This window comes from Xiphophorus couchianus, chromosome 1 (assembly GCF_001444195.1).
Source record: "Xiphophorus couchianus chromosome 1, X_couchianus-1.0, whole genome shotgun sequence".
In the NCBI taxonomy this organism is placed as follows: domain Eukaryota; kingdom Metazoa; phylum Chordata; class Actinopteri; order Cyprinodontiformes; family Poeciliidae; genus Xiphophorus; species Xiphophorus couchianus.
This window is the reverse complement of record NC_040228.1, coordinates 6055422-6075653: the sequence shown is the minus strand read 5'-3', so window position 1 is coordinate 6075653 and position 20232 is coordinate 6055422. Positions and strand designations below refer to the sequence as shown.

Here is a 20232-nt window from a genome sequence, read left to right as displayed (position 1 = left end):
ATAATTAAACATAATTAAAAATGATCATAATTAAACAGAGATGAAGGCTTGTGCACATCAGTGCAAGTGTACTAAAAATAGAAAACCAAGAATTTTATCAGCACCTTGAACATCTGTTTGACCTTTTGTCGAGGCAGGTTGACGTTGAGTTTATGCAGAAGCTGAAGAACCTCATTGATGCTTAAACTCCCGTCGCCGTTTTTATCAGCCTCAGTGAAGGTCTGCTTCAGCCACGTGACAAAACTCTGGTTAAGGAAAGCTGAACAAAAAATGTGATGTATCGACTTGAAGAACAGAAGGAGCAACACAAAATGTTCCTCCAATGTACATTTTAGACATGTTAATAATGTGGCACAGAGCCTCATCAGTGTTGAAGCAGCTCTAATTGATGACTCGGTGAAGGATATTGATCGCGGGTGCGTTGCCTCTTTGCCAAGCTGTCCTCGTCACTGATCCCGGCCATCAGGTACTTGAGGCCAGTGATCCAGGTCCGGGCCTCCTCTCCTGTTCCAGATACCAGGTCCAGGGACTCCATGTGTTCTCCGTAATACAGACTGAAGCAGCAGTTTGGGTCAAAGCTGCCATCTGCATACCGCTGGAAGATCTCGGATTGCTTTCCCTCACAGATCTCACGGATGGAGTCAATGGAGACTGAGAAAACAGGAAGTTCATTTAACTGAAAAAGATAGCCTTAATACAAAAGCAATATTTTTTTAAAAAAGGAGACACTTGTATCTAAACAACATAAAAAAACCCTCAAAATTATACTAGGTGGGTCAATGGCCCTCTTTAATGTTGGCTGTAGAATATGGACACACCTTGCAGTAAAACTGCAAGATACACTGCTTTTTAATAAAATTTTAAAAATAACCCCTGACCTCTCACTTAAATAAATAAATACCACTACCATGTGTGATAGTACGGTTCGTTACAGCTATTTACAGTGCATCAAATAAGTCCCAAAGTGATTGAACGTTATTTTATTGCCATTAAATATCAGGACAGTGTTACTGAAATATTACAACAAAATTGACAGAGATGTTCTGCTATAAAATTATTTTATTCACTTACAAAAATCAAACCAAATCTCTGGTAAGCTGGCGACTTTATGAAATTCTTGAAGATATTGAATACTGATACCGATAGATACTGAATCTCAATCTTACTTGCGAGGTCGTTCATACTGCTAACTAAATGCCATCTCAGCCAGACTTCTATGCGAACATTTTATGACCCTAAGGCGACCCACATGCACAGAAGAACGTTGACGCCACACAGCAGTGCACCATTTACAGAAGTAATAATGTGAGGAGCCGGTTATGGACCGATTTTAAAGTATATTCAGCAATGGGAAAAGACAGTATCTGTACAAAATCATAAGATGAAGGAAGCCCAGATAACCGCAGTGGCCTGCAGTGGAGCACTGACTGCAGCTTCTGTACAGAAGCCTGTTTGGATGTAGAGTCGGAGCCGGACTGGTGGGATTGGAATGGGAAGCGTTTCACAATTATAATGTTCAGCAATTGTTTACCTCCTGATCTACCGTGTCTGGCTTCTTCTGGTGCAGAATTCTGACACGTTTCACATCAGTGACATGAATGTCAAAATCAGACATGGCCATTCTGACTGCTGATGCTTTGAAAACTAATGGACACTTATCAAATTTAGTTCCACATATGGAAGTGGCACAGATCAGATTTTTCTTCTGGAGAAAAGATTAGAATTGGGCCGTTCAGACTGCCGTGAAAAAGCCGGGTCGAGGTCGCATTAGACTGCTGTCTGAACGTAGCCTTACTCACTCAGTCTCGTTAACCTAGCAACAACCTGTTGAGTAACTTGCACAGCAGCAGTTTCAGGTTTTGTCAGCGGCTTCGAAATAAAAATGGCCCGTCAATGAATAATTATATTTACTGATATGAAACTCTTACACTGTGTTGTATCACCCAGCCCTATTTACCAGCACAGCGATTTTCTCCACGCTATACTTTTGCCGAGTTATCTTTCTGGCATCTATAGTGGAAGCGCAGAAAGAAAAACCTTTCAGAGTGGTGATCACAAGCGCTTTGTTTTAAAGTCCTTAAGGAGGTCATGGTGTTAACACTTTACATTTTTCAAATCCTCTCTGGGCTCTAATAATTGGTAAATATCCAGATTTTCTCAACCATAAAACAGCAAGGCTGACTTTTTAGCCTTGTTCATTCATTATCCTCTGATGCAGCGAAAACGTCTGCTCACAGACACATTTAGAGGACATCAAGAGTCTTAATGAGTTCGAACCAGCCCCCCACCCATCATTTACTACCTCAATTTAAAACAAGTCTGCAGTTCCACCGGTGCCCCAGTGAAGTGTGTGGGTTATTTTTATGTTAGGGCTGGTGTGTAAAACACTATTTGGACAGATTAAAGCTGATGAATAATTAAACTGCCTTAAGAAGCTTATTATTCCCAGGACTACAGAGGAGGGGGAACCACAGGAAACTGATCCCTTGAGCCCCCGTGGGATTAAAAATACTTTTGAAATTTTTGTGTATTCCTATGCAATATTATCTTATAACTGTACAGCCATAAAATATGTCACTGGTTGGGTTCTGTGTTTTCACATTGCCTCCTCTCTAGTACAAGAAATGTTTTGTTTTGGTGGTCTAAAAAAAAAATCTAAGCTTGCATTTCCAAATAAATTATCTCCATAAATAGGAGTTTGTACATTTCAACACTGTCTTTGGTGATTTCCATTTTACTTTTCTTTTCCAATTTGGTTTTCACATATGAGGTTGAATATGGTTTTTTAGTCATAAGTCCCATATATAGTCATAATATAGTACTCCCTGATATGAAATTAGTATTTCATTAAGCACTGATTCCTGCTCATCCAGACGTCTAATAATTTCAAGATTGAGATAGTCCCATCTGTAGAATGTGTAGAAATCCTGTTGCACCAACTTATAACTTGTTCTGATAATCTCTTATTTGACCTTTATCCATTATTGAGAAACGTGCTGTTATACCTCTAAATTATATTACATTGCTTTTGTAATTTTCTTTGGCTAACTTGGCCCCAGATTCATAGTAGTTTTTGTTTGGTATTTTTTCACCATTCTTATAAATACAATGCATTAATTTTATTTCTTAATATTTTGAGCTTTCACTATGTTCCAGTTTTTGTTCCTGCTTTGTCTCAGCCTCTTCTGATAATTTTAGGTGGTTTGTTGTCTTATCATCTTAACCCTCACAACTGTTTTACGTGTCCCACACTATTTCTGGACTAACCTCTCCATTAAGGGATTCTTTTAGAAATATATTTATGTCAGATTTGATTAGTTTTGTAAACTGAAAGTTATTCAGTCATATTTAATCTCCACTGTGTATTCGTGGGGGCCTCATCTAATTTTAAATTTAATAATACGGGGCATGATCATAGAGGTCAGTGTTTCCCATCTCACAGTTACAAACCCCATGGTAATCTTTTTTAAAAGCAAAAAATTATCTATTTTAGAGTATAATGTATGTGTATGGGAGAACTCAGTATAATCATGGCTTGTTGGATATAACCTCCTTCAGATGTCTGTAATGCCATATTCCAACATGAGAACTTTAATTTTCTTTTGTAAAGACGTTTGGGGAGTTTGTTTTGAAGCCATGGATTGAGTCTCGTATTCCAGTCCCCTCCACAGATAAGTATACCAGTTGATTAAATCAAATAGTTTTTTTTATAACGTCACAAAGCCGCTGCCTGGTGGAGCTGAGTAGATTTGGATAGCTTTCCTTTAATTATTACATATAAACTGCATTTTGTTTCTGTAAGGTGAGAAATACTTTCACATTGTACGACAAATAAACATAAAGAGGATGGGAATCTCCATCTCATGGTGTGTGTGTGTCAAACTTTATTTTAATCTGCTGTTCCAAACACTCAACAGTTAACAGTAACTGATGACAGTATCTGCTGTCATCAGAAAAGATTCAAGTTCACGTCATCAGGGCCTCAATGTAGACATTTGTGACGGGACGGCATATAGCAGCACAGGGAGAAACTACACTCAGGCTGGTTGCATGGCAACAGAAGTTACCTGAAGTTTTCCATGCATATGAACTCTATGGCAAGGCCCTGACCCTACAGGAGCAACCCATTTTACAGCTACATCACTCACTCTTGGCCTTCTCGTTCTTGCGTGACGGCCGCCAGCGGATGCAGGACTTGTGCTCGTCCAGGTAAAAGAACCGCACCAGTCCCTTGGAGCCGCCACGGAGCTTCACCATCTGGGTCCCGATCTGCATCGAGCTCATGCATTTCTCCACTGCAAGAGAGAACACGGATGGAATGAAAACATGGTTGGAAACTCAAAGGGAAACTGTTGGAGTGTGTGGTACAGTTATTCATGCATTGTTTGTGTACGGTTTTTTTTTTGTACTAAATCCTCTCACTAGGATGAACACACAACAATGTAGTGCTTGTACACACTCAAGAGTCGTTCTGCAATAAGGAAGCAAATGATAGTAAATTGAGAGACATTTCTTCATGACTAAGCTCTGCTCCACAAGGCAGTGACAGACACCAGGACAAACTAAACAATGTGTGCAGATGTGAGGTTGATTCTGCAACCCAAACATCCAGAACTGGTCATTTCCTACAATAAAATCGTACTGTTGAAAACACAGATTGTCTGTCAGGAGCTCTGCAGGAAGCATTGTGCATGAGTTGCAGCGGGGCTCCAACGGCTCCAGGCTGCAGTTACACACACTGTGACCAAATTATCAATTATCAAGTGTCTGTCACATCTGATCAGACACTTCCCCTGCAACATGTATGAAAGTAGGCCACCTCAGCAGCACACAGGGCTGACAGGCAGCTGACACACAGAACATTCAACTAAACAGTCATTACTAGGGAGAAGGTGTGGGGAGAAGCATTGTGTATTTTCCATGCACATTATGCTATGAAATGGCACAATCAAATAATTATGTTACCTTCAGTTGTTATAAAAATTCTGCATCAAATGTAACTTAAAAGAAATTTGACTTTCCAATTTTGCACCCTGAAATTGGGCCTCTGTCGCTTTAAGAGGCTCCTTTTCTTTCCGAAAGGCTGTTACTTCAACATGTCATTACAACAATGTTTCTTCATTAAGCCTTAAAAAATGTTCTTAGGAGCTTAACAAAGAGAAGTAGTTCATATGAAATGCTCAGCTGTTTGCTAACTCCTGCTGCGCTAGTCTGGATGCTAACTTCTGCTGCGCTAGTCTGGAGGAGCGGAGTGGCGGAGGATCAGGGGTGGGCTGCTCTGTGAGGCAGAAACTCGGCTGAGACTGCAGCTCCAACAAAGAATTCAAGCCCCCCTGAATAGTTGCCATGAGAGATTCAAGAATTTCTCAAACATGCATGAAAGAACAACTAACAAGTAGACTAAACAAACCCCACTTAGACTAATTTCTTCCGTAGATGGCTTTTATATTTTCAGAAGAATTCTTACAATGTCAGGATGATATTTCCCTATATTCTCATAAAAACTATCTTCATTGTCCCCAAAATTTGGGAGGGTGGACTTTGTCCACAGGACTTATTCCCGTGATCAGTGAGTTGCCGGTTTGAAATCCCAATTTGTCCCTCTCTGTCATTGTGTCTTTGGGCAAGACACTTCACCTGCCTTGCCTCCTGGTGGTGGTTAGAGGACCCGGTGGCACTGATGCAGGGCAGCCTCTCCTGCCAGACTTCCCCAGGACAGCGGTGGCTACTGTCCTGTAGCTCACCACCATCAGCGTGTGATTGAGAGAAGGACTGAATGTAGAGTAAAGCACTTTGAGGTCCTCTGGAACTGATAAATGGTAAATACAGGCCATTTATCATTTAAATGGCCATCATGAATACTTGTTTTTAACATTTCAGCAGCAAAGATAAAAAATGTCAAACTACAGATATTCTGTCTCATTTCTCCTGAATGCATATTACATGAAAAGTTCACAGCATGGCTCTGACTAAGCATTGATTTGGCCTTACTGCACATACACTCCAATCCCCTCCCTCAGGGTATGGTTAATGCAGTCCAGTCCTGTTCTCTTGACCTCTGCTAGTGGATTCCTGCACAGGAGTTTGTTAACACAAACTCCACATCAACAAACAGAGCTGGCTCATTTAAACGGGCAGGACGTTGCTCCCTGCAGAATCCCACTCACATCAACTGGTGTGTTAGCCTTCCTCCCACCTGCAGATCTGCTGCAGACTGCAAACACCAACATCAACAAACAGAAACGGCATGCTGTAAAGCTGAGGATTTCAGTACTGCACATTTTATTACATTGCCTTTTAAGAAACAATTAAGAGTTTTATGTGTCTCTTAGAGGTTTTAGTAATTAGTAAAATAACAACAACAAAAAAACATACAAAAAAGTTTGCTTTTATCTGAAGCAAATGTAATAAAGTAAAGGTTCTTCACATGGTGTTCACATGAACAGCCATGACGTTTGTGCAAGTCGTGGTCCTGCTGACACTAGTTTCTGAAAGGTTTTGAGTATTTATCAGAACTGGGATTGTTGAGAGAGTTATTTTTAACTCTGAACAGTTAAAACAACTGTAAACACAGCAATCTGAGTCTAAGACGTGCTTGTTGTTTTAAACACGTAAGCACGTGTACATATAAATGTAAACGTAACTGATATTACTTTAGCATTACTATCGTTTCCATGAGTTTTAGGATCTCACCCAAAAAGAAAAAGTATATGCTTAGTTATGGGCATTCAGGCCAGCTAGAGTCCACACGACAGACAAAACAAACCATCAATATGTATGGTCCGAACATTTCAAAAGGTAATATATAAGGTATATTAAACTTTACTTAGACCAAATTTATCAAAACTACATATTTTAACATTTAAAGTTTCTGATGTGCTATATCAGAAGCTATTTTTATCCTTTTTTACACAATAGCCTTTTCAGGTGACTGCGTGTTTGTGAGTGAGGCTGTGGGAGTATGAGGTGCCGTTCACAACAATGACTGGGTGGGTTTAGCGATTATTTCTGGTATGAACATTACAGTCAGAGGGGAAAAGTGAAATGAGAATTTACAATTCAGAAAGTTAGTTTGACTGCAGGGGTTGGTGGTGTGTTTTCAGTCAAAGTGAGGCAGTGAAAGCTATGTTGTTTTTTTTAACATCTCCCTGACCTTTATGGAGGGGAGTTGTGGTGGGGGCAGCTGCTCCACTTGCTCCATTGTTCAGATGGACGGCTGCTGTTACATTGTGCAAAATCAAAGCCCGACGCTGCAGGCATCACTGTGTGTGTGTGTGTGTGTGTGTGTGTGTGTGTGTGTGTGTGTGTGTGTGTGTGTGTGTGTGTGTGTGTGTAGATAAAAACACCGCTACACACACACACACTTCACTGTACACTGCTCATGAATGCGTCTGGTCATTCATTAAACAACAATATTATAGCATTAATATGCTGTCATTTGGTATGGCATAGACGCTTCACAATGTTATTCTGGAAGGTCTAGCCTGATTAACTTTTGCTGAAGTTATTTTTAGACACGAATGCATTCAGCTCTGATTAAAAATAGCTCCTCTGCTTTACACTGTCCCACTCAACCCGAGCATTCAGTCTGAATACGCCATCAATGTTTAGTCATTTGCTTCCAGCGTGAGAAAAGCTAACAGTGCATCGAATCTATAAGCAACTAAACCTTAATGATTTTACAGCTTGTGCTCATGCCAGATAAATGGGACACGGCTGTGAGAGAGCTGGTATTGATTTCAAAGAAAGAGTGATTATCTGTGCATGCCTGCTGAATGCATCCATAGTGTAACAGAGCCAAGGATTTGCAGCCTGAGAGGAGGCAGCAATCCATGAAATAAGCTGCTGAGAGGGTTTAGCTGCAGCGAGCCCATCCGGACCCCGCGGGTCGTCGGGTCAGAGTTCCATCCCCCGGCCTGACAAGGATATAAACAGTCTCATCCGTCTCGCAGCAGGGGCGGGATCTTCACCTGTAGGCGTCACCAACTCACACCAGCACCAGAGCACAACTTTGTCGAATGCTAAGGTCAAACTCCTCCATATTGAGTTTGGAGAGAAATGAAGAGAAAGTGTCTGTTTTTAAGAGACTATATTGTTGCAAACATTTTCATGTTTCTATCTATAACTTGATTTATGTGTTTTTCAGTAGGACTGGGCAATGAATCAGTACTACAGACCAGATCAATATCAACAGAAAATGAGTCCGATAGAATGGTCAATAATTTCACTAAATTCCGATACAGAACTGCAAAGTATTCTGGGAGATGTAGCAAGAAGAAAGGATATAGCCACTCAACCTCTCATGTCCAGATAGCTAATCAAGTTTCGTGGCATCAACTCACTCACTGACTCATTGGTTACTTAGCGAAAACCTGTTGAGTAACTTGCACAGCAGCAGTTTCAGGTTTCACAAGCACCTCATAACGGCTTCAAAATAAAAAAACAACTCCATGATTTAATTAGAACAGCTTCATCATGAATTCCTATTGAACAAGGTGAACTTGTTTCTCTAATTTCTCTGTGTGCTGCATTTTGTTAGCACCACATTGTCAATCTCTCTAGGCTCTCTGCGGCCAGAGAGGAACTCCCTCTGTCTGCAGGCTTTATAAATCCAGTCACCACATGAGCATAACCATAAGATATATTTAAGATATTATTTTAAATATATTAAATTCTGAAAAACTGGTGACGTAACTTTTCCTGTTTTATCCAGTTTCCTCTCTGGCTGTTCTACTCATGTTCGCCTTTCAGATCATTTAAATAGGTTAGATAGTGATACAGTCAGCCTGAAAGATGCTGGTTTAAACACTACAGCAGCAGCAGCAGCAGCACGCATCCAACACCTGGTACAGGTGCAGAAGCAAAAAGTGCATGGAAATTACAGAAAAGATAAATAAATAAATAAACTCGGCACAGGTGGGAATCTGGGCTTGTTGCCATGGTTCCAACTTCAGATTTACAAAGTGACTGGATGTGGATGGTAAAATGAACAAAAACCAGGTCCAATCCAATGTTGGACCGGCTGAAAAAATAAGGCTATCGTCAGCTCAACAAATCTCAGGCAGATTTATTCATTTAAAAAAAGCATATTAACGTCAGATGAGGACATAAGTAGCATTACATCCATCCATCCATCCATCCATCTTCTGTTCACCCTTGTCCCTAATGGGGTCGGGAGGGTTGCTGGTGCCCATCTCCAGCTACGTTGCAGGCGAGAGGCGGGGTACACCCTGGACAGGTCCCCAGTCTGTCGCAGGGCAACACAAAGACATACAGGACAAACAACCATTCACACATACACTCACCCCTAGGGAGAATTTAGAGAGACCAATTAACCTAACAGTCATGTTTTTGGACTGTGGGAGGAAGCCGGAGTACCCGGAGAGAACCCACGCATGCACAGGGAGAACATGCAAACTCCATGCAGAAAGACCCCGGCCGGGAATCGAACCCAGGACCTTCTTGCTGCAAGGCAACAGTGCTACCAACTGCGCCACTGTGCAAACACTATAACACCATTTGAGTGATGAGTCCAATGAAAAAGAACATGTATCATGTGGAACGTTTCATGGTGAAAATCCATTTGATTCACATTTTCACATACTTTCACGTGCATCATACATTTCCGCATGTTCAACCATGTGAAACATGTGAAAATGTATGATGTATCTGGAAATATGTAACCAATGTAAAAATATGGGGCCCACATGTTTTACACCATGAAACATTTCAAATCCACACGTACACATGCTTTTTCATGCAACTCTCATGATTCGCATGTGAAAATATGTGCGCACCATATGTACATTTTTCACCCGGTGCATGGTTTTTGCATGTGATTTTTGTATGGGAAATGCATGGAATTTCTTTGACACACTGAACATTGGCTTCACACGGAAAAAAGTCTGATCATATTTGTGCACGCGAGAAATACGTGATCGTGTTTTACACGTGATCACAAGTTGAATAGAGCATAGAAAACCTGGACAAAATGCCTCATCACATGTTGAAAATAGGAGCCACATGTGAACCCATGTGAAATTGATGGATTGTTTCTGTAACTCCGTCAGAATCAAGGAAGAATTCTGATGAAATTGATTGAGGGTCATTGCTAAATACATATTTCAATAATAACAGTATTATTAATGGAAGCCCCAGAAGCAGAAGACGGTGAAATAGTTCAGGATGGCTGTGTCCACTGACAATGAAGAAATGTAGAGAAAAATACCTTTTGTCAAAGATTTGTTTGTTTCCAGGTTAGCTTTGATGTTACAGTGGAATATATATTTGATGTGCAACATTAGTGTTTAACAAGCAAACATGACATGGATGCTGTGTTTGGAAATGGGAGTTTGTTTAAATGACCGTAAATGTTCCACCGCTCTGTAACCTACTTGGTAAAGAGGTCAAGTGAAGCGCAGACGGCAGGTGGTGGCTCAGAAACACAGCAGAGGTCAGAGGTCAGAGAAACAACTGAACGTCTCTTCATGGCTGACCTACTGCCACTGGGAAAATGTGTGCCAAGGAGGTGGAATTAGCTCCTCACCTCTTCTGTCAGAAAACCAGGTTAAGCTGGAGGAGAAGCAGGCGAGGGGGTTGTTGGCTCAGACCTTATGTCCCAAACAAATACAAAAACAAACAGGTGATTCTGTGGGATCCATGGCAATTTTGGGGGCAAACACAAGTTGGTGAAGATATTTTACATCTTCAGGACACAAAAAGGATGTCACTGTGCTGAACAGGTAGTGTAATTAGTAACCAGGCTCCCGTTGTCAGGAGGCTCCATGTGAAGACGCCAGTCATGAGTCTGTGGTTAAGATTAGCACAGAAGTGCTGCGAAGTGAGTGTAACATCATGTGGTACCTTGTGACTTCAACACCTTCCCTTTACGGCTATAGTGGAATATTTACAAACCGTGGAAGTGTGAAATATAATCTTTATAAAGCAAAGCAGAGCAAGTGCGCTGTATTCCAATGTGTTAACTCACTATACCAGACGCTGCAGTTTAATACTTATGCACTACTTTAGTTGCAGCGTAGTGACACTTTTCTGATGCTAGTTGAGAAAGTGTGGAAGGCTACATGAAAAAGGATTGCAGATAAATGGAGGTGAACAATGACACCTTCCACAAGCGGGGAAAATGTCACATTGCTGCTAAATTTCAGGTTTCATTTTTGTGCTGGCCATGACCCATCAGAGAGTTAGCTGGTATTATCAGTTCTTTTTTCAGTGGAGTTTTTTGTCTAGAAAGAACAAAAACTTTATGTGCAAAAAGAATCTGTCATTCAAAATCGCTTTAGAAGTTTTTTGTGACAAGCTCTCACGTTCTGTGAAATAATAAAGCCCAACTTGGTGAGTGAGATCTTACACCTCAGCGATGACGGCAAAAAAGGACTGCAGAGCAAAATGAGAGTAAATTAAAAACATAATAACATTTAATAATAATATTTAATAGCTATGAAACACTATTTCTGGACAAATTCCATTTGTCACAAAGTCACCTCTGACAGCTAAATAAAGAATAAACAAACAGGTCAAAATCAAATCCAATTACTTCCAACTCTTTACAATTAACTTAAGTGATGGAATTATTGATTAGTTGTCCAGTTTTGCATAAACTGAGGCCATAAGGTGATGAACATCTACGCAGTGTTGTATAAAGTACTGAAATCTCAGAGTCAAGTAAAAGTACAAGTACCTCTCCAAAATATGACTTTGGTAAAAGTCCAAGTCACTGACTGAAATGTTACTTGAGTTAAAGTCTTAAAGTATCTGAAACTTCTTGTACTTAAGTATGGAAATTACTGTAAAAATGGATGTACTCAAGTAATGTAATGAAAAGTACAAGTAAAAAGTAAAACAAAGCAAATGCAGTTTGAATGACATTTTTTATATTTTGGTAAACTTGTCAAATACACTTAAAATAATGTACCCAACCAAGTGCAGGCAAAATTAAACCTGTTAATAGATATACCTGCAGGCATCATTTAGTTAAGAAAATTAGGTGCTTTACCTATAGCACAAGGTTAACTTAACCTGCTTTACAACTGAACCAGCTTCTTAGTAAACCCTCCAGGACAGAAAATACAAAGTTTTTGTAAGCCTTAAGTTTTCCCTTCAAGTAAGGTCAGTGCTGAAAATGAGAAAAATAAATAGTACAGAAAATGCGGCCAACATGAAGAAAAAGATCTGTTACGATTACTCTACTTCACAAATCAGTGAATCAGTCAATCCTACAGTCAGTAGGTGGTGCACACAACTGGTCATTATGCAAAAGAAAAAAAGAATTGGGAGGGAAATGCAGCTTATTGGCATCTGTAAACCTGGTTTTGAACTTGCATGCCTTTCCTATATTCGTTAAATTTAGTCTAAATTGCTATCGCTATGGCTTCTGTCCCCCTTGAACAGAGGAGTCTAGGTAGCCTGATACAGTCAACATTAGGCCTAAGCTAAATACACCACGTGTGGAACTGAAACAATGCCAAACAAAGTTCATTTATGGTCAACGTTTCACAATACAGTAGTGCCTAGTGACCAAGCTATAGTTACTAAAACAGGAGGATTATAACCATTTCATAAGAAGTTACCTCGATGTGTTTCTTCAAGTTGGACGGGGAGTTTTTGTAAGATAGAATTTCCACATCTTCGGGCAGGAATAACATAAACTGCATGCGGTACAACGAATCTTTAACACCCACGAAAGAGTATATTGTGTTTAAATAAGGCCATGGGCTCTCATCACCAGCTGGTGGTTCCCCTGGAGCCGTGTCCGACGTAGTTGCAGTCGTTGTGGTCTCCGTCTCCTCCTCTATGAGGCTGCTGCTGATTGCGAGACTTGCTTTGTGTTTAATGGGAGAAGCGAAACAGGTGTATCCTATTGGTGGTGATGAACAAGCCCAGGCAAGCAGGCGACGGACTTTGTTCGGTAGCCTGCTTGCTACTTGCTAATCAGTAGGTGGGTCAAAACACTTTGTTTCTCTCTCTCGCTTTTTTGTAACGAGTAACTAAACCACACATTGAAAATGTATCGGAGTAAAAGTACGCAATTAAGTTTGGAAATATAGTGAAGTAAAAGTGAAAGTCATCAAAAATTTTCATACTCGAGGAAAGTATGAAGTACTCCAAAATATACTTAAGTAAAGTAGTGAAGTGTTTTTACTTCGTTACTATACAACACTGCATCTACGTATGTCTTTCTGTCAAACCTCATCACGTCTCCCTTGCTCAGCACTCTCACCTGACCCGATGCAGTAGACTGGAGATATGAAAAAAATGAACCTTGTAAAGACTAATTTCTAGAAATATATTCAGTTAAAACTATCCAACTCTCTGACTCAGCTTACCCATGTAGCCGAGACGCCATTTGGAAAAAGCCACAATGCTGGTTCCAATCCAGAAGAACTCCTCCAACACGCGACCAACAGAGGCCTGTTCCTGCTTCTCACAAGCAGTCCCATCTTTCTGCTTCTCCTTCTCCAGGGAGAACGCCCCTCTAGCAGGGGGTCCGGGCTTGTCTCCGGTAGCTGCTGCTGCAGAACGCATCAGGGCTGAAGGTACCGATCCAAATCGACTGCAGCTGCTTCTCTTTGCTGTGCTCATTGCACTACAACAAAGGGTTAAAATACTGCAGCCAAAACTGGCAGCAAGGGAATCAATTTCTATCCAAAGAAGAAGTAGCAATCAGTATCAATTAAATCAGTAAAAAATCTTTAGGTAATCCTCTTTCATCTAACCAAAAAACAACAAAGTAACAGTAACTGGTTTTTTTCCGGGGTTTAAAGGAGACCTTAGTAAGAAAACAAAGAAAAATCCTTTTTGACTCAAAACGACATCAAAAGTTGGTTGATCAGCTTCCTCCTGCTGATCTCAATTTCCTTCCATGTCAAAAACAAAAAGGATGTAGCCGGTCATATATACGGCCACCACTGGTACATATAACACACAATTTGGTGTGAGACACCAGCCGTTCTGAAAAAATGCTGGCTGCTCATGAGAGAGACAATTCTGCATTAACAACACTAGAGCACAAAGCACAAAGGTAACTGTGCAACATGTGTTGGACAGGCAGAGATCCTAAATCCCTCTGATGCAGTAATCCTGGTCTGGGAGATTTACTAAATGTGTTGAGTGAAACGCATTAACCCACAGAAAATGAGACAGCAGGCACAGGCGGACGTGACAGGCCCCTGATTAGATGGAGCTGCTTTTCTAGTTAAAGGCCAATTAAAAAGTTGCTTACTGAAGTTCCACCTGAAGGCTTGGCGATGAGGAACAGCTGGAGTCTGATGTAATGTTGAAAGGTACAGCTTTTTATAATACACTTAGTGTAAATGTATGAATAGAGGGGAATGGAATACCACTGGAGTATGGAGGACCAAAAATGACAGGATGAAAGAGGCAGTATTGTGTGTTTTCCAGGCACATAGTGCCATTTTGTAGCATAATTAATTAACTACGTTACCTTCAGTTGTTATAAAAATGCTGTATGCATATCAAGAATGACTTAAAAGAAAATTTACTTTGTAATTTAATAGGTTAAAATTGGGCCTTTGTCTTTAAAAACTCCTTCTATTCTTTCAGGAAGTCATCACAACATGGCTCCTCTATTAACCATTTAACAATGTTTTTAACAGCGTTGCACTGAGAAGTAGCTCCTATATTGAGCTACACCAGGTGCACAGCTACACCAGGTGTTTGCTAATTGCTGCTGGCAAGTCTGTAGGAGCTGAGTGGGAGAGTTGTGGGGGAGGGCTGCTCTGTGAGACAGAAGCTCGGAAGAAACTTGGAAACTGCAGCTCAGAGGAGGAGCTGCGCCTCCACGGAGGAGTCCACCTAGGCGTTTTGGACTGCTGAATGGTTGCTAGGAGATTATAAAGGATTTGTCAAACATGCATGAAAGAATCAACGCAACACTCCAGGTATGTTTTGGATGAGGACATAACATTATAACATGATGCAAAGATCAAAAAAGTACATTTTACACTACACTGTCGCTTTAAGGATAATAGCAGAAATGATTGTATGGCCCAAATAAATCAATGCACTTCAAATGTAATTAATTTTAAAAAGAACTTTTCCTAATACTTAGAATTTAATTCACCTTCATATTTATTTTTTCAGGTTAGTCCCAACAAATTATATATTTAAGCATAATGAATCTGGTTTTTATGTTTCTCTATTTCCATGTGTTCTTTTTACATGTTTCCGCACACATTCATTCAGCGGCCCGTCATGTTTTTGAGTTAAAAAATGTTAAAGTCGACAGGAAATTTTAAAATATCACTTGATAATTATGTGTTATTGAAAGATTGGAAGATTAATACCTGAACACCAACTATAAAGCCTTAAAAATTGCTAACATTTTAAAAAGACTTAAAAAAAAAAGATAAGCAATGCTTAGCCTGGTGGGGGCACAGGTAAAGCCTGGTGGCCCGCCAGGCTTATAATACACTGAGGGAAAGCCTGCCAGACAACTACCATTCCCACAGTCATCAGACAAAACTTTAAAAAAAACATGTGAGGTAAGGTCTTGACAGTACAGTGAGTTTCTACTTTTAAATTAAATCAGCTTCCACGTGAAACAGGTGAAAAAGAGCTACATTGGTTACCCGTTTTCTCTCATTGAACACGTTTTTTCCCTGTTAACCTTCATTTACTTAAAAGTGGAAAAGGTTATTTCCTTATGATTACAATTACACTAATCAACTTACATTATTTACATGGCATTACTTGCAGTTCTAAATGATAAAAATGGTAAAGACACTGATTTATTGTAACAATATGATTGCCTATTTGGGAGAGCTAATCACTTTGTTACCAGGATGAACTTCTTGCTGATGGAGAACAAAACCAGGGTTACTAGTTTGAACAGTTAATACAACGATACCTTCCAACAGCTCAACAGAACACGATTAATTTGTCAAACCAACATCTAACACAAACTTTGTTCCAAGAAACCTTTCTGAAGTTTGCCTTTATTTCGGCAGGGTTTCCAAGTGAAAACTGAGATGCTCTCAGTTCTATTTTTAGCCCGATGATTTTCCCTCACCTGTCTGCAGACATCTCACAGTCCTATGTGAGCTCCACATAAAACAATCCTTTCATCCGTCACGGTGGGCTCACTCCATCTCCGAGGCCGCTTTATGATCGGTGAAAACTGAAAAATCCATCAGTCTTTCACTTTTCTGAGAAATATTTTCTCTCTCTCTCAACACACACACACACAATAATGCCGCTATTCCTGGACTGGACTCAAGGTTCAGACACCTGATTGTGAGATGCAGCAGTCCGAGCACGAGGAAAGCGTCACACACTGTCAGACCTCTGCTCCTTTCTGCTTGACGAATAAATACTGAATATGGAGGAGCTTCAGCCGACAGCTCCCAGACCACCAGCTAGCTCATTAAACGTCCAATCAATCTGTTAAATGACTCTGAATCTTCACAGTTTTACAATCCAACACAGATGACATGCATGTATATGTCGGCATAAAACTCAAGCAACAGAGGACTTCCTTATCAGTCAAACTGATTTGTGACATTGTGTAGCTTCACGTATCAGCTAGACAATTTATCTGTGCCAATTTCCTTAATTTTGGAAGATCGGTGATCAACCGACATGTGAAGTCAATCTTATCAAATAATTAGCCATTGATTATTTGATAAGCAACATTTCATTAGCAACTAGCATAACATTAGCAACATTTCAGAAAAACAGTGATATTAGCCAAAATGGGATCGGCAGGTTCAAGTTTTTAAAATATTGGTAATCTGTGATCAACCAGAAAACAGCAATATCAGTGCAGCTCTATTTGAAAGTACTAGTATAAAAATGGTAGAAAAAACCCCCAGAAAAAACGCCTAATTAAAAGCGGAAGACATATCCCTTTGTTGTAATATAGTTTACAGGTATTTTCACTTATAGCAGCTTTGTGAATCTTATTTTAAATAATAATAAATTAGAAACAGAATAATAAAAAAAATTAAAATAGAAAAATAAAAATAGGGCTGCACAGTGGCGCAGTTGGTAGCACTGTTATCTATATAATGTACAGTGTTTGTTGTCACCAACTGTGTGTGTAAAGTGATTCGTGTGCTGAGGAGCGATCAGAAACGGCAGCGAACAGATTCGAGGTGAGGCAGGCAGTTCTCTTGCCTCATGGCAGGGGGCGCTCACGATCCCAGACATTGTGACTCCACAACTGCAGAGTAAGAGACAGTAACAGCGAGCTAGTGATACAATAAATAAGGGAAGCTACACGCAACGAGTCTACGTGTAGCTTGGCTGATACAGAGAGAGAGAAGAGGTGGTTTTGAGTTGTACTTCGATGGGTTTCTCTTTGCTGTGCAGCATAGCACTAAATTAATAATATCTATATTTCCAAGTTTCATTGAGTTAACGGAATTATTCTACCTTTGCAGCGCGGCTATGGATGGCATGTGAAAGTATAGTATTTTTGCCCTTCAATGTTGTCCGCATGCGCGAAATTTCCGTATGTAAACAATAACATGCAGGGGGTCTTATGATTTCAATTAAGTCAGTGCCTCACCAGCCATGAACCTCACCGCACGTCACTGCTTGAAACGTCACATCAGCACACACACACACACACACACTGAGCATACCACCGCTGAGGCTTAGCGCTTTCCCCAGTGCAAACAATCTGCTTACCTACAGCAGTAATCTGGAGTTCCTCTGACTGACGGGCCTCCAATTTGCTTCACTTATCACCATCTCTGCATTTACTAACCCTAAAAACACTCATTAGCTTCCAAAAGTTTGCCAAAACAGTCTTCATGAGGCTGAATGATATTATCAACAGAACCTCTGAACCGAGTTTGGCTTTTTTTTTTTTTTTTTTTTGTTGGCGGAAGTCGGGGTTGGTAATGGCGGACTCACCGAAGCCTCTGGGCCGCCGCCTCCTCCTTTTTCCGCTCCTCTCAGGAGCGTACCTCAGACCGCATGTTTCAAACAGCAAGCTGGCTCTGCCGTGAACCCGCTTACACACTCTGGACCAGGTCACGTACATGTGGATCTTGGAGGAGCCCTCCTTCAGGGGCCACAGATTAGTTGGCTCATGGAAGCTCGTCAGTTCGGGCGTACCCGTCTGATTTTTATCAAATAAATAAAACATTAAAACAGATGAAGGTTCTACTGTGTGCTACTGGGTTTATTTAGAAAGTTCGGGTTTCATCCATGTTCGCCATGTAAATGTTAACCAAACACCTGACGCGTGTCAAATCCCGCGCAGGTGCACATACTTGTGTTGCTTTCATGAAAACTCTGGAAAATTTAGTTTCTTTGCCAGTTCCCGAACATTTCAAGTGTGATTTTAATTGGATTTTAATGCTTTAAAAATATATTTCTAATAACATATTCTTGCGCAAACTGCTTTAATGGAGAACTTTGTACATTTAATAATTTATTTGCTCTTTCTTTTGCTCAAATAAAGGTGGCAGTTTTAACCATCTGTTATTTGCCCCCATTAAGAAGTGTGAAATACACTGGTTTTAGATCAAATGTCTGAGATAAATTATTTAGTACAACATAGCTATAATTAATCTTTTTCAGACTGAATAAATGTTTTTGTTCATTTTTGTTTGTTATGAACTACGCTGATGTCTCTGGGTCAAAATGCCAATTTATTCTGGTCTCTGCACATGATCATTTTGTCCATTCATTTCACACATGAAGGTAAACTATGGAAAATCCCTCTGTTTTTATTTGTGGAGATAATCCAGTCTCTCTGGAGAGCCTTTGCATTCAAATTAAAATAAATGAATGAATAGTTTTATCAATAAATTATTAATATTCCATGAAATAAATAAACACTGCTTTGTGTCAAATAGACCTTTGAAAAACCTGTTGCCCCCCTCGCCTGTGGTGGAGCTGCACCAAGAACCACTCAAGGAACCAATACAAAAAAAATCTGTGAAGAAGACACTTAACAAGGAAGTTTCATGAAATGTGAACAAAATTGGAGTGGTGTCAGACTTTAGTGGTTATAGGATTTCTCCTCAAAACATTTATCCCACTAGCACAAGCACATTTGTTTTGGTTATATTTAACCAGAATGCCTGGTTCCAAGAATGCATTTCTTAGAATGGTCTTTGGTCTGCTTGCATTCACACATGCATTTGAATTTCACTATATTTCACTTCAACCGAACAGAGAGCTAGACTTTTAGGCGGACCACAATTCAGCATCTGAGATTAATTATGCATCACTCCAAACAAAACGGACTTTCAAGGCAAACAAACTAGAGTTCGGTTGAAGCTGACTAAATTGGGCTGGTGTGAATAAACCTAAAGATAGAGAGGTTTTGGGAAAAAACTGCTCATTTACCCAGTGTAAATCACTAAATCAGGAGTGCTTTGGGGGGTTTTTTTGTTCGTGTTTGGGTCTGGCAAATACAAAATAAATATGTAGACTATGCCTTCTGGTCTAACATTAGTGTTCTGAAGCACCTAGAGAGACATTGGAGCAAATCCTACTTGAGATATGAGAAAGGATGGTCAAGGCTGGTACCAAGATCTAAACATAAAACATGGATCATGTCCTAATAGTGACCAGTAAAGGCTATTAGCTGACAGATGTCCACCTTTCCTTAATTCAGCATTTTGTGAGACTCCAAGAAGTTTCCCTGGACCCCAAAATATGGCTCAGTTTATTGCATTTTACAACCTCCTTTCTCAGAGCATAAACAAGTTCGTAGCTTGGTACAACAGGACGTAGAAGTAGGTCAGTGGAAAGTGGGCCAAAGCCCAGGTGGCCAATTTCAGTGGAACAAGTGTCTCTTTTTAAGGTGTTACCTGTTAGTGTGATAGTTAGAGCAGTCTGTGGAGTTGCTGTGCTGCCCATTAAGGTGGACTCTCTAGGGACTTTGGAGTGTGATTACAGCTGATGGCAGGCAGTGGGAACATTTCATTAGGAATTCAGACATCTCTGCAATTTGTTATACAGGTGGTATCCCTAAACAGGGACCAACCTGCATGTTGCAGCTTTGGATGCAGACAGGGCTCAGGATGGGGAGCTAAAGGATCACAACAAGGTCCTTCACAGTTGTTGTATAACTCAGCTTTAAAAGAGCCAATCAAGCTTCCTGTAAGCTATATTGGAATATTTGATGCAGATTTGGATTTTAGATCCATTCATTGGCAAACTCAAACCTTCCATTGTTGTATTTTATGTTTTACACAGCAGCTATATACACAGTACAGAACACAGCTTGAA

The 20232-nt window shown here is 40.2% G+C and overlaps 1 protein-coding gene across 1 annotated transcript in view; it reads right to left on the bottom strand.

Annotated features, from left to right (window-relative positions):
* plch2a (phospholipase C, eta 2a) overlaps positions 1 to 20232 on the bottom strand; it is a 159630-nt gene that overhangs the window by 41031 nt on the left and 98367 nt on the right. The window contains 3 exon segments of the mRNA XM_028012577.1: positions 105 to 234; positions 408 to 651; positions 4149 to 4295. Of these exon segments, the coding sequence (XP_027868378.1) occupies positions 105 to 234; positions 408 to 651; positions 4149 to 4295 (521 nt within the window).